This window comes from Microtus ochrogaster, chromosome 4 (genome assembly GCF_000317375.1).
Source record: "Microtus ochrogaster isolate Prairie Vole_2 chromosome 4, MicOch1.0, whole genome shotgun sequence".
Lineage (NCBI taxonomy): Eukaryota > Metazoa > Chordata > Mammalia > Rodentia > Cricetidae > Microtus > Microtus ochrogaster.
In genome coordinates this window covers 42,401,726-42,416,674 of record NC_022011.1, presented here as the reverse complement: position 1 = coordinate 42,416,674, position 14,949 = coordinate 42,401,726, and the positions used below count along the sequence as shown (strand labels likewise).

At 39.3% G+C, this 14,949-nt stretch overlaps 1 protein-coding gene across 7 annotated transcripts in view; it reads left to right on the top strand.

Moving 5' to 3' along the window:
* Mapkap1 (mitogen-activated protein kinase associated protein 1) overlaps positions 1–14,949 on the top strand; it is a 226,745-nt gene that overhangs the window by 112,190 nt on the left and 99,606 nt on the right. For all 7 annotated transcript variants that reach the window (XM_026777621.1, XM_026777619.1, XM_026777615.1 and 4 more), the window contains one exon: positions 8,092–8,268. In XM_026777621.1, coding sequence (XP_026633422.1) covers positions 8,092–8,268 — 177 coding nt within the window. The remainder of the gene's footprint in view (positions 1–8,091; positions 8,269–14,949) is intronic.

Genomic DNA, 14,949 nt, shown 5'->3' with positions numbered 1-14,949 from the left:
GTTAGCTTTACACCCGAAATAATTACGCGGAAACTGTATTCTTTTAAACACTGCTTGGCCCATTATACCTAGCCTCTTCTTGGCTAACTCTTACATATTCGTTTAACCCATATCTAGTAATTTGTGTAGCACCACGAGGTGGTAGCTTACCAGGAAAGATTCAGCATGTCTGACCTGGCAGCTGGCTCCATGGCGTCTGCCTCACTGCCTTCTTTCTCCCATCATTCTGTTCTGTTTACTTCGTCTATCTAAGCTGCTGTCCTATCAAAAGCCAAGGCAGTTTCTTTATTAACCAATGAAAGTAACACATAGACAAATGACCCTCCTCCATCAGCAGACTTTTCCATAAAGCAGGAAATTTGAAAGACTGTTTCACCTATATTGACAGTTTGTTAGTCACTTTCTTCTGTGTCCTGCAGAATGTCTGGCAGCTCTTTCATGAAGGAGGAACTGTAAAGGACTGTCTCACCTTCTTTTTGGCAAGTTCACCAGTCATTTTTCTGTGGGTCCTGCATGTCCAGTATATATGGCATACTGTCAAGCAGTCCAGGCAAAAGCAGTTTCTTGCCCAAATGGCTAGCAAACTTCATAAGGAGCCTCTTTGATGCCCATCATCCTCTTGAAATAGATTGTACTGCCAGAAGCAGACATGTCTCACGTCTTTAAGTTCTTAAAACATTTTAAGTACCAAATTCTGTAGGTCTTTGAAGTGGTGAAGATTATCTGTCTTAACTGAAATATATATATAACCTAACTAACATGACTAAAGGTTTGATTAATAGATGATTATCTAATCTATATTTCTTAATTATATATTACCTTTTTTATTGATTTTTATTGAGCTCTACATTTTTCTCTGCTCCCCTCCCTGCCTGTCCTCTCCCCCCTTCAACCCTTCCTCAAGGTCCCCATGCTCCTAATTTACTCAGGAGATCTTGTCTTTTTCTACTTTCTATTTCCCATGTAGATTAGCTCTATGTCAATCTCTCTGAGTGTCCTCATTGTTGTCTAAGTTCTCTGGGATTGTGGTTTGTAGGCTGGCTTTCTTTGCTTTATGTTTTAAAATCACCTATGAGTGAGTACATGTGATAATTATCTTTCTGTGCCTGGATTACCTCACTCAAAATAATGTTTTCTAGCTCCATCCATTTTCCTGCAAAATTCAAGATGTCGTTATTATTTTCTGCTGTGTAGTACTCCAGTGTATAAATGTACCACATTTTCCTGATCCATTCTTCGGTTGAGGGGAATTTAGGTTGTTTCCAGGTTCTGGCTATGACAAACAATGCTGTTATGAACATAGTTGAGCACATGTCCTTGTGGTACGATTGAGCATCCTTTGGAAATATACCCAAAAGTGGTATTACTGGGTCTTGAGGAAGATTGTTTCCTAATTTTTAGAGAAATCACCACACTGACATTCAAAGGGGCTGTACCAGCTTGCATTCTCACCAGCAATGCAGAAGTGTTCCCTTTATCCCCACAACCTCTCCAGTATAAGTTGTCATCAGTGTGGCCATTCTTATAGGTGTAAGATGGAATCTCAGAGTTGTTTTGATTTTCATTTCTCTGATGACTAAGGATGTTGAATATTTCCTTAAGTTGTCTTTCAGCCATTTTAGATTCATTTGAGAGTTCTCTATTTAGGTCTTTACTCCATTTTTTCATTTCATTATGTGTTCTTTTGCTGACCAATTTCTTGAGTTCTTCGTATATTTTGGAGATCAGACCTCTGTCTGATGTGGGGTTAGTGAAGATCTTTTCCCATTCTGTAGGCTGTCATTTTGTCTTGTTGACCGTGTCCTTTGCTTTACAGAAGCTTTTCAGTTTTAGGAGGTCCCATTTATTAATTGTTTCTCTCAGTTTCTATGCTGCTGGGGTTAAATTTAGGAAGCGGTCTCCTGTGCCAGTGTGTTCAAGTGTACTTCCCATTTTCTCTTCTGTAAGGTTCAGTGTGGCTGGTTTTATGTTGAGGTCTTTGATCCATTTGGACTTGAGTTTCGTGCATGGTGATAGATATGGGTCTATTTTCATTCTTCTACATGTTGATAACCGGTTATGCCAGCACCAGTTGTTAAATATGCTTTCTTTTTTCCATTTGATATTTTTTTGATTCTTTGTCAAAAATCAGGTGTTCGAAGATGTGTGGATTGATATCCAGGTTTTCTATTCGTTTCCATTGGTCCTCCTGTCTGTAGTAGAGTTTGAAGTCATGGATTGTGATGCCTCCAGAAGTTCTTTTATTGTACAGGATTGTTTTGGCTATCCTGGGTTTTTTCCTTTTCCAAATGAAGTTGAGTACCGTTCCTTCAAGGTCTGTGAAGAATTTTGCTGGGATTTTGATGGGCATTGCATTGAATCTGTAGATTGCTTTTGGTAAGATTGCCATTTTTACTATGTTAATTCTGCCTACCCAAGAGCATGGGAGATCTTTCCACTTTCTGGTGTCTTCTTCAGTTTCTTTCTTCAAAAATTTAAAGTTCTTGTCATACAAGTCTTCCATTTGTTTGGTTAGAGTTACTCTTAGATATTTTATGCTATTAGATATTTTGGCTATTATGAAGGGTGTTGAATCTCTGATTTCTTCCTCAGCCCTTTAATCATTTGTGTATAGGAGGGCTACTGATTTTTTTTTTTGAGTTAATCTTGTATCCTGCTACATTACTGAAAGTGTTTATGAGTCATAGAAGTTCCTTGCTAGAATTTTTGGGATCACTTATATAAACTATCATATCATCAACAAACAGTGAGAGTTTGACTTCTTCTTTTCTGATTTGTATCCCCTTGATCTCCTTTTGGTGTCTTATTGCTCTAGCTAGCACCTCAAGAACTATATTGAATAGATGTGGAAAGAATGGACAATCTAGTCTTGTTCCTGAGTTCAGTGGAATCGCTGGGAGTTTCTATCCATTTAGTTTGATGTTGGTTGTTGGCTTGCTGTATATTGCCTTTATTATGTTTAGGTATGATCCTTGTATCCCTGCTCTCTCCAAGACCTTTATCATGAAGGAATGTTGTACTTTGCCAAAAGCTTTTTCGGAATGTAATGAGATGATCATGTGGTTTTTGTTTTTCAGCTTGTTTATATGGTGGATTATGTTGACAGATTTTCGTATGTTGAACCATCCCTGCATCTCTGGAATGAAGCCAACTTGGTCATGGTAGATGATGGTTCTGATGTGTTCTTGGATTCAATTTGCCAGTATTTTATTTAGTATTTTTGCATCAATGTTTGTGAGTGAGATTGGTCTGTAATTTGCTTTCTTAGTAATGTCTTTTTGTGGTTTGGGTATCATGGTTATTGTAGCCTCATAGAAAGAGTTTGGCATTGTTCATTATGTTTCTCTTGTGTGGAATAATTTGAGGTGTATTGGTATTAGTTCTTCTTTGAAAGTCTTGTAGAATTCTGAGCTGAAACCATCTGGTCCTGGGCCTTTTTTGATTGGGAGACTTTTGATATCTGTTTCTATTACTTCAGCAGTTATAGGTCTATTTTATTTGCTTACCTGGTCTTGATTTGCTTACTTGGTTTAATTTTGGTAAGTGATACTTATCCAGAAAGTTGTCCATTTTCTTTAAGTTTTCCAATTTTATGGAGTATGGGCTTTTGAAATATGACCTGCTGATTCTCTGTATTTCCTCTGTGTCTGTTGTTATGTCCCTTTTTCATTTCTGATTTTGTTAATTTGGATAGTATCTCTTTGCCTTTCGGTTAGTTTGGATAAAGGTTTGTCTGTTTTGTTGATTGTCTTGAAGAACCCTTTGTCTTGTTGATTCTTTGTATTGTTTTCTTTGTTTCTGTTTTGTTGATTTCAGCTCTCAATTTGATTATTTCCCGCTGTCTAGTTCTTTTAGGTGAGCTTTCTTCTTTTTATTTTAAAGTTTTCAAATGTTCTGTTAATTCACTCGTGTGAAAAATATAATACATTTTAATGAGTTGTATAAACATAATACCTTAAACAAGAAAATATATACATTAACAAAATTGACCTTAAATTTCTATCAGCAGACCAAAATCCATACCATTATAGAGTGTGTGTGTGTGTGTGTGTGTGTGTGTGTGTGTGTATTCCTTTTTTTTTAGAAAGCAATCGACTGTGAGTGACCATTATCCACTTATAATCAAACCTCTTTAAATGAAAACAAACATTTAAAAACCATATTTGAGATTTTGTGTGTAGTTTTCTAGACTACATCCTGCTAATTGGGGACACTGTTAATCAGGTCTTTCATGGGCTATCCTGTGGACCATCTCAGCCAGTAGTCCTGAAGCTGTTGTAGATGTTGGAAAACCTGGGCCTCGCTTCAGGGGGTCTTATTTAATCAATCCTTATTAGGTGGTAAGGAATCCACAACTTTTTATCCTGTGGGGAAACAAAAGCAGAAGTTCTTTTCCAGAGTAACATGTCCTCAGACTTAAATTTTGAAGTCAATACCTTTAAAATGTAAATGTTAGTTTAGCTTAGCAGCCAATATAGTGAAATGTCTCTTTGCAGTTAGCTCATTCACAGTCACAAGGTTCAAAGAAAACACAATAACATACATAATCCAGACCCTTTGTTTAATTTTTATCTTTACGTAGCTTTTTTTTTTTACTCTATTTCTTTTATTTTTGCTTTTTCATTTTTGGTTTTGTTTGTTTGTTTGTTTTGGGGGCAGGGTTTCTCTTGGTATCTTTGGCTGTCCTAGAACTCAATCTGTAAACCAGGCTGGCCTCAAACTCACAGAGATCTGCCTGCTTCTGCCTCCCAAGTGCTGGGATTAAAGGTGTGAGTCACTACAACTAGCTACTCTATTCCATTTGTTAAGGACTTTCTCTATCCTTTTTCTTTTCTCTCCTTAGCCTATGTATATATGTTAAACACACTGTAAACCATTTAAAGTTTTTTTTTTTCTGAATCTGTCTATTGTATATCTCTCTCTTTTGAGTACATGAATCTTTAATTTGTTAAGCAACATGACTGGGATTAAAGCTGCAGCTGTGGCAACTAGCTCTGCCATATTCCTTAGCTTTTTGATAGTCTAACTTCATGGTGGAGGTATTTGCGAGAACCATGTTTATTGCCACAACTCTGTGGAGTTTCAAGGTCCATGCCACCACCAAGAAGCCGGCTGCTCATAAACACCATTCAAGTGTTTGTTGGCAGAGCCTCTTCAAAGAACTATAAGGTTTTTGTCACTAACTTTGAGTCAGGAAGCCTCTCTTAATGGAGCCCACACCTCTGCTTGCCTCCAGCATACAGAGCGCACCAAAGACAATGCTGCTACCAAGAAGCTGTGCTTCACTCAGTTCTTTTCTCTCTAGGATTCTTTTTTCTTTCTTTCTTTTTTTTTTTTTAAACTTTCTCAGACTTTATGTGGAAATTCTTGCCAAATGTTTGGGTACCATTTGTAAACAGAAACTGTACTTTTGTTTCCCAATTAAATGTATAAAATAGAAACAGTCACTGAGTTGAATGGGTCAAGGCCAGTTTCCCAGTGTTGTAAATAGAAATTGTACTTTTTGTTTCCCAGCTGCCCAGACCCAAATAATCACACAGAAACTATATTAATTACAACAACACTGTTTGGTCAATGGCTTAGGCATATTCCTGGCTAGCTCTTACATCTTAAATTAAGCCATTTCTATTAATCTGTGTATTACCACTAGGCTGTGGCTTACTGGTGCCTGCATATTACTCCTTTGACAGCTATATGGTATCTCATTAACTTTACCTGCTCTCTCTCTTTATGTCTCTGTTCGGATTTCCCACCTGACTTTACTCTGCTAAGCCACGGCCAAAACAGCTTTATTCATCAACCAATGAAAGCGGCATATATACTGAACAGCATCACACATCACTGTGTGATACACAGTACCCACAGCACACAGTCAATGACATTGTCTTGTCCTAGAAAGTGACAACACAGCAGTAGCTCCTGTTAGAGGATGATTGGTTTGTGGAGGCACAAAGGAACTGGCAGGTTTGTGCACAGAGTGGAATGTTTAATCACCATCTCCTTGGATATTCAGTTGAGGACTTAGAGCCCTGTTTGCTGCTAAATCTTGCTAATGACCTCACTCCTCTTATATAATACAGAAGGAGGCCTTCTTAAGACAGAGCACTACATAGAGTAAACCCGCCTGCCTGGAATGAGCTGCCGCGGTCACGGCTCCCCTGTTGCTCTGCTGTGTATCCATACTGGGAGGACTGACAGAACTCTTCAAGCTGGTCCCCATCTGACCTTACTATAGTCATCTCATATTTATATTCTACTTCTCTTGTATGCTAGACTCTACATATATAACTGAATCTAATCCTGAATTAGGCCATTATGGCCTCGTTATGGATGTGGAAATTGAAGCTGAGACTTGAACTCAGGTCTCTCTGACTGCAAAGCTCTGAGTTGGTGCTCTCCTATGGCATTTTTCTCTTCTAAGGAGTGTGTTTTACACTTACTTTGTGCTTAAGTTGACAGCTTTCTGTAAAGAACTAGAAGATCCTACACTCAGACAAGAATTTCATTTTTCTTCCTAACATTGCAAACCCATGAAATGTAAAGTGACAAACATGGCCAGATTACTTTCTTTTTATCAATCCATTTAACAGATTCATAGTTTCCATTAATTTTCATCTGTCCCTATTACTTGTTTTATATAATAAATACTTCTCAAGCTTGACAGACACACTGAGTATAGATCACCTGAAGTAGACTCTCTCAATAAGCAGAGTGCAGCTAAAGATTGTGAATTAACTGGGAAAATTGCAAATCAGGTAGTCAGTGCAATAATTCCTTGTCACATCCAATCAATAAACTTTGTAAATCAACTCATTTAATTCAAAAAATGATCTATATAGATCAAGCAACCAATTAAACAATTAGCATACACTTTGCAATTAATTAATTAAAGCATCAATCACATAATTAACATTCCAAATTTTAGCTGCAGAATTTAGAATTCTCCTGCCTTCTGAACTATTAGATTATGCTTCTGAAGCCAACCTGCCTAAATGCTAATAGGTTTTCGATTTCTCAGTCCACTCTGCAGCTCGTTGTTCTAAAGTATTTACATTGGTTTCAGCATTCGTTTATTTACTTACTTAACTTACGTATTGTCAAGGTCTCATGTATCCCAGGCTAGCTATGTGGCCAATGATAACCTTAAACCTGTGATTCTCCTCTCTCTCCCTTCTGAGTGCTGGCATTACAGGACTAAACCTCCACCTCTGATTTATGCCAGGACTTTATACATGCTTGACAAGCACTATCTACACCCCAACCCTAATTTCAGCTTTTAAATTGTGTTGGTGTGGTGTCTTGTCATTATAAACAAATTGCCTTTTTATTGTCCCTCAAGGAGAAAGGTATTTGTTGATTCTAAAAGGGCAAGACTAGAATCTGGAAGTCCTGACTGGACATGAAATGGAACTGTCCAGAAGTTGTTAGAAGGGCCAGATGTGAGCATCAGGATAATCAGGCCTTGTGCTTTTATTCAGCTAAGGTTCTGTAGTGTTTGGAAAGGAAAAGTGGCTGGTCTTGGTCACAGGATTACTGTGCATCAAAGCCCACTACCCCCCCCCAGTAGTTTTTTTCTTTATTTGTGACTGTGTTCTCATGGGACTGTACCATTTCCTTCCCCTCCTGTATTACAAGCTTCCATTTTTGTTTTTAGTTTGGTTTGGTTTAGCTTTACTTTTTTGAGAGAGACTTTCTCTATGTAGCCTTGGCTGTCCTTTAACTCACTCTGTAGACCTTGAACACACAGAGATCCACCTGCCTCTGCTTCCTGAGTGCTGGGATTAAAGCTGTGCACCACCACCACCCTACTGTAGAAGGCTAACATTAAATCTTACTTTTCATCTGAAGAATTGAGTTCTAGGTCTTATCTCTCACAGATGTCCAGGTTCTGTTGGGAAAATGACACAGTATGACAACTCTTGTATTGCCAAGTGTTTTCTCCTTATCAGTGAATGGGGAGGTAGGGGTTCTTGGTGTATCCCAGGCTGAGGGTAGAGAGCAACAGAGTCAATGTGGTGGCTGGGCTCCATGCTGTCTGGACTGCATGTCTCTTCCTACAGTACTCATTTGCCTGTGTGGTTTTTCTTTCAGTGACAATGTCAGTGCCTACTGCCTGCATATTGCTGAGGATGATGGGGAGGTAGACACAGATTTCCCACCGTTGGATTCCAATGAGCCCATTCATAAGTTTGGCTTCAGTACTTTGGCCCTGGTTGAAAAGTTTTCATCTCCTGGTCTGACATCCAAAGAATCACTCTTTGTTCGAATGTGAGTACTACTTGTTATTTTCCTCAGTGTTTCACCCTGGCCTGCTAGTATTTTGCATCAGGTTTTGTGCATCAGGTAAATTATGTGTGGTGCCTTGAACATCTGCTTACATGATTACTTGCAGAATGATTTGGGAACATGTATGTGCATTGCTGTTTCATGCTTCTGCACCTACAGCATGTACAGCCAGTAACAGGCGTAGGTAGAGGTGGGAACAGCATGTCTACAGATGGCCTCTGGGAGCAGTGGTGACAAGGAGCCTAGGAAGCAGCATTTGGGTTTGCCACTTTCTAGTCAAGGAAATGAAAATGTGTATTGTGGTCATTTTTCTGTTGTGATTTAAAAACCTTTTCTCTCCGTCTGGTCCAAATTCAATTTGATTTTTCCTCGTTGCCTTCTTTTAGACTGTGCTTAGCCTTTCCTGTGCCTTTGTGAGTCTGGTGCAGTCTGTAAAAGTGTCTGTACATACATAAAATAACAGTCCTAGAAATCTATCTCCTGCATTGAAAGTGAACAGATCCTAAGCAGATGTATAGTGATACATGTAGCTTTACTAATAGATCACCCAACCATCCGCCTTACAGCCTGCTGATTCAGAGCAGAGATGAGTCTAAGTGCTGTTTGAGGACGCTGCACCAGTTGAAGCAAACAGTACTGTTAGCTAAGATGATCATGATTAGCTCCAGCAGAGCTCACCCTGCTGTGATTTCCATCCAAGGAATGCTAAGTACTGCAGATGGAGATGAAGATTTGTCCATTCGAGTCCCAGCAGCTAAGGGTGACCCCACACACTCAGGTTTCAGTCTAACCTAAGTGATTCTAAACTAGGCCTCTGCTGTCCCTCTCCTGGCCATCTCCTGGGATTAATAGTGATCCCTTTGGCACCCCCTGCTGTTTGGATCCAGCAAATTCACAGTTCTAATGAGGGATTGCCTTGAAGGACTTTCTCCTGTCCCTTTAAAACAGATTCCTTTGTTTGAAACTTGGGAAAATAGGATTGTAGAGCATAAACTATTTGAGTATTCTGGGTCTTTTTCCCCTTGTGAGAGAAAGTTTCTGTGTCCTCAGCGTAGCAGAGGACTCTGTGGAGAAGATATAGGTGAATCTTCGGGTCTGTGCTTGTACTTCGAGTATTAGAAGCCCCAAGTTGCCTTCTGTCCTTAGAGGCTCTCAACCCTATACCCCACAAAGACTCCAGAAACCTACTGTTGGCCTCCCAGTGAGACGCCACAGGGCAAACCCAGGTTCAAGTCTCACTAGCAACTTGTTATTTGATTTTTGACATTACTTTGTTATGCCTTAATTTCTCTCCTATCAAATCTGGACAAGAGGAATATTCTTAAGCATGAGTAGTAAATTCTTATGAACTTAGGCTCATTGTGGAGCTGCATTGTTTCCCCAAATTAGTTTTGATGTAGTGCCACTTGAATGCATATAAATATAAAACTTTGGCTATAAAAGTCTATAATGTTTTAACTATAAATTCCCTATTTTACACAACCTAAAACATGACATTAAATATAACTAAATAATAGCATTAATAAATTTAACAATAAATTTAATAATCTTGATGTCAGTGTTTTGCTAAAAATAAATTGATGCCAGGTTTAGTGAGAGTTTTACTTGGCAACTTGAGTCTTTTGATGTTCATTTTCATGACAATGTGATTGCCATATTATTTCCCTTTTAAAGAATGAATGTTATTTTTAATTTCCAACACATTATTTTAATTAATTTATAATGTATCCTCCAAATGTAACCTTCTCCACTAGAGAATTCTTGTTTGCATTTGTCCCTTCAGACTTTTTGTTAGCGTGACTAATTCCTCTTGTTCTGCTAGAACTTTTCTACATACAAAACTGGAAATCCTGTACCCAGAACAGAGCCCTCTCCTCGTCACCTCCCTCCTATCCCCAGTAAGCCAGGACAAGTGTGCTTCCTGCTTTTGTTGATTGAGCTACACAAAGATGGGCCTTCCTGGTATCTGGGCACACATGATTCTGGCACCAAAGAGCACACATTTTATAGAGATAGCCTGCCCCAGTAAAGCACTGTATGTGATCTGAGTTCTCACACCATCTTTAGGCTTAGCAAGCTTTGCTTCTGCTTGCAGTGATGAATTTGACCTTTACTAATCCATTAGTGATGTTAAATAGCTCTAGCTGCTGGCACTTGCTGCCCCCACACCTCCCTTATCACAAACGTTAGCAGACCTCCTGTGAAGGCCAGGTAGTAAATGTCTTGGGCCTGTGTGTCATATAGTTTCTGTTGCAACACTCCATTATAATGTGAAGGTTGCCATAGGCGATGCGGAGGTAGTAGGCATGGCTGGCGTTCCTTTGTCAGCCTCTGCTTCTTTTTAGCAAACTGACTTCCTTTCATTTCTGTCCAATGAGGGACAGCTGGGTGGAGTGAGGAGCATGCAACCAGAATTGGTATAATCTAAGCATATGCATATCTATAAAATATGTATATATATTTATATGATGTGTGTATTTATACATTAATTTTTCTTTTAGTTCAATCATATATAAGTCTCCTTAAATGGATATGATTTTTGTATGTATATATGGTTTTCATTGAGCTAAAATAAAATACTTAAATTCTGAAGCGCAGCCTATAAATTTAATAGTTGACTCCTGGAAGAAGGGGGCTGTGGACCTCAGAAAGTGATACTATGCAGATTAATATCAGGGAGAAGAGAGGTTTAAATTTAATTTTCTTTCTTTCTATCCTGCAAAGATTATGAATTACTAAATTTTATTATTATTTACATTCTATTTTTATTATTTTCTGCCCTCATCAGACAGAAGTGAAAAAAAGTAACCCTGCTATAGTGAGCCAGAAGTTGACAATAATAAAATAAACTTTATTTATTTTAAATGAATCCCTACTGGAAAAATGTTGTGTGGAAATGAATTTGGATTTGGATGTCTTCTAATACATCTCGTAGGTGAGAGTCAGGTTTAGTCCCCCAAATCCTATAGGCCTCAGGAAACCCCAGGACATAGAGCTTCTGAGGGAGACTTGATTTCTCTACCAACTTGAAAATTAGAAACTTCTAACAAAAACAGCCTGCTTTCCAAGTCCATGGGTGGATCAATTTCTAAACTATCCATTGATTCTGATTGACTTTAGACAGATTGAGTGTGTGTTGTCTAAGCAGTGAAGATTTGTGGACACATCAGGACTGTAGGAAGCAGGGAGAATGTGGGAGGGAAAAACAGGGGAGGTTGTTTGTTTCTTGAGACAGGTTCTCTTATATGTAAGACTGGCCTGGAACTTGGTGAGCAGCCAAAGGTGACTTTGAGCTCCTGATCCATAACATGCCTGGTTTCTGTAGTGTGCTAAGGATCATACCCAGCCCCCTGTGCCTGCTGGGCAAGCAGTCTGGTGACTAAAAATTCAGCCCGAGGACAATTCTTGACTGATGTCCAAAGCCAGATAAAAAGCTGGATCTCAGATGGACTCCAGCATCTGGAGAAGTGCTCCTTGCTAGCAGTGACCAAACTGGGACCCAGCTAGAAATACAGTGATACAAGAAAGGGACTACCTCATCTGTCTGCTTCTGCCCTCCTCCAGCACAGTGCTCATTCACCCAGAACTCGTGAAATGGAATTGAGTTCACAAATGGCAATGACAAAGCAGACCTTGCTACAGAGTGAGGAAGGAGGATTCCAAGGGAGCAAACATCCAGACTAATAAAACAGACAGAACCAGGTCAGATCCATGTCAGTCAGTGCACTTACATTACCTTCCTTTGTGTTTTCCTTACAATGTTTAGTACAATAATGAGCAAAGGATTGCGTGTTAATAGAGTCTAGGTACATTTCTGCTGTGTGGATGAAGAGCCACCAGGTAAGAGGTGGGAAGCTGGACTGCCTTGAACAACCACCATGGCCAGAGGACTCCCCAAAGCTGCCTAGGTTTCACTTGGCTTTGCCCAGAGGGAATGGTGAGCAGCTTTTAAAGAGGCATACCCAGGTTCACTGCTCTTTCTTACGTGAGTACTTTTAAAAGCCTGTAGTTTTAAAATTACCTTTTTGATGGTATCTCCAAAATATATACCAAATGGCTGGTCCTTTATCAGGAAGGGCATCATTAACTAGAAGATTCTTCTGCTCTTCAGAGGCATTGCCTTGTGATCTGTAAAGTGAAACGGGCAAGAAAAAGAGAAGAAAAGGCAAACAGACATTTTTTCATATATTTAATTTCTGCCTTTATCCCTATAAGCAGCTCCTTTGTAAAACCTGTAAGCTGAGGATCAGAGCAAGATCACATAGTTTGGGAAGGGGCAGAGCTAAAATGGAATACAAAATAAAAATAAGAGTCGTGTTCTCTGTCATCAAGCCTGGCAATCTAGGTATGAATTACCCAGACCAACTGCATGTTGTTTCCTTCGATACTGTTGTATTAGCAAACATTTTCATTGTCCTTATATATGAAAATGGAACATGCAGCCTGCTTAATTTTGTATTTGTAAATCTGACTTGATTTCCTTTTTGACAAAGGCTATTGTCTGGAGGAAAGAAAAGATTGTTCTTTGTGTCTGTTTTAAATGGCAGAAATACTGGAACAAGTAATAAAGATGGAAAGAATTAATTACATCCTTCTAAGAATTCAAAGGTCAGACAAACCAAGTATGGATGCTTTGCTGGCTAAGATATCGGCAGAAAATGTGCTAGGGTATGCTTTATTCTTACAATAATAGCACACATTTTAGACAGCTATCATTTACTTCAATATTCAACAATTTTACCAGATTTTTGCTGTAGTTACTGTGTCTTCTAAAAGTTTGGGACTCACATTTCTGAGTTAATGCAGCTTGTTTCATGCTGCAGCCCCCTTGGCTATGTTCAGTTCCTGTGTCTCATTTTGATTTCCTCTGCTCTCCCTCAGCTTACGTTGGAGTCTGTCAGCTGCTGCTGTGTACATGTCAGGCTAGTGACTCGTAATGTTTATTAATACAGTGTCAGTCTTGCTGCTGAAACAACCGTGATGCTTCAGAAGGTTGCAGTGGAACGAAGCGTTTGATTTCCAGATCCTGTCTGCACTGCATGGTGAATACATTCTCACATGTTATGCAGTTCACTGACCTGACAGTTATAGAACCCCACCTGAGACCCCATTTCAGCAGGACATATTTGAACAGAAACAGTTTGCAAAACTTTACACACTTAAACTCCTGCCAAGGCAAACTGTTAGCCACTTGAGTTTGTTATAAATACCCAGTGGCAGTGGTTAGAAGGAGCCCACAGTGTGTTTTATATTCTGAGCGGAATGTGAATGTCTTTGCGGTTATATAGAGTAGTAAATAATTGAGTTTGATTAGGGAGAGGGACCTCATTATCCCCACCTGTGCCCAGCTGGAAGGGGAGGGTCGAAATGAAGCCATTAGCTGTCTCTCTTACTGGCATCTCAAAGAGCTCAAATACATCTGTGTCTTATTTTCTTTTCTGGCACAATCAGTCGAGCAGGCTAAGCAGGCATGACCAGATTTGGCAAGTCCCAAGGACTCTGGCAAAGATACACAAGGAGAAGGTGGAGGGCAGTCATTTTGGCTTCTCACTGCCCATTAGTCTAGCAAGTTATGTTTTTGGAAAATGTCTGTTTTGGAAAAAAAGTACTTTGTCCAATGTCAAACATCACATGCTTACATAATGTGCTTTGATCTTTAAAAAAAAAAGTAGTCAGCGCAAGGGGAAGCAAACTGTGGCATTCATACCAGCATCAACTCCCTTTGTGGTTAAAGTGATGCCCCAGGGACTGACTTTAAAGCAGGCATGCTGCAATTATTGCAAGGCTTTCTCTTGCTCATATATTTTCATTTTCTACCTTGGAGTACTGGAGAATGAACACATGGACGGGGGCCAGAGCAGGTGACAACCAGAGGACTGCATCTCCATTGCTGTTGTGAACTGCTCAGGACCAAAGAACACAGGTCTACCTTTGGCACCTTTATCCCACCTTTGGAAACTGAGACCACGGTCCTTGAAACCATGACATTTTCCAAGGCCTCTTTAGAAGGGTCTGAGAGCCAGCATAGTTGTAAACCTTTCCCACAGGTTGGTCATTGGTTCCTATCTGGGAGATGTATTGGTTTCTGGAAGTCTCTTGCCCTGAGTCCCTCAGCCTCCACTCTAAGCAATAAAGTAGTTAAAAACAAACAAACAAAAAAGAAAATAGACTCTGGATTCTGCAAGTCACTCTTGGGTTAAATTGTGGTTCCTGCAGGACTTGTTGCTAACTATATAACTTATTAACTTAATGTTTACCTCCAGGTGGGTGTCTTAACATGTTGGTTTCCTGTTATAAAGTGGGACCAATAATAGCACCTGCCTTTCTTGGGGGAAGGAATTATGGGAACAAGTAAATGTGCAGAAATACTGTTTTTGTTATACATCATTCGTTTGGCTATTTTTTGGGACAAGATCTCACTGTGCAGCCCAGGTTGGCCTGAAACTTGAAGATCTTTAGCCTCCAAGTGCTGAGTGACAGGTGTATGCTCCCATGCCCAAATGTTATATATCTCTTTTATTAAAGACCAGCCAATGGCTAACATGTTAGTTATTGCTTATTAAGTATTATTTGACAGATGTTATTATAAACACTTTCAATTCCTATAATTATTTTATTTATTTATTTATTTATTCATTTATTTATTTATTAAGGATTTCTGCC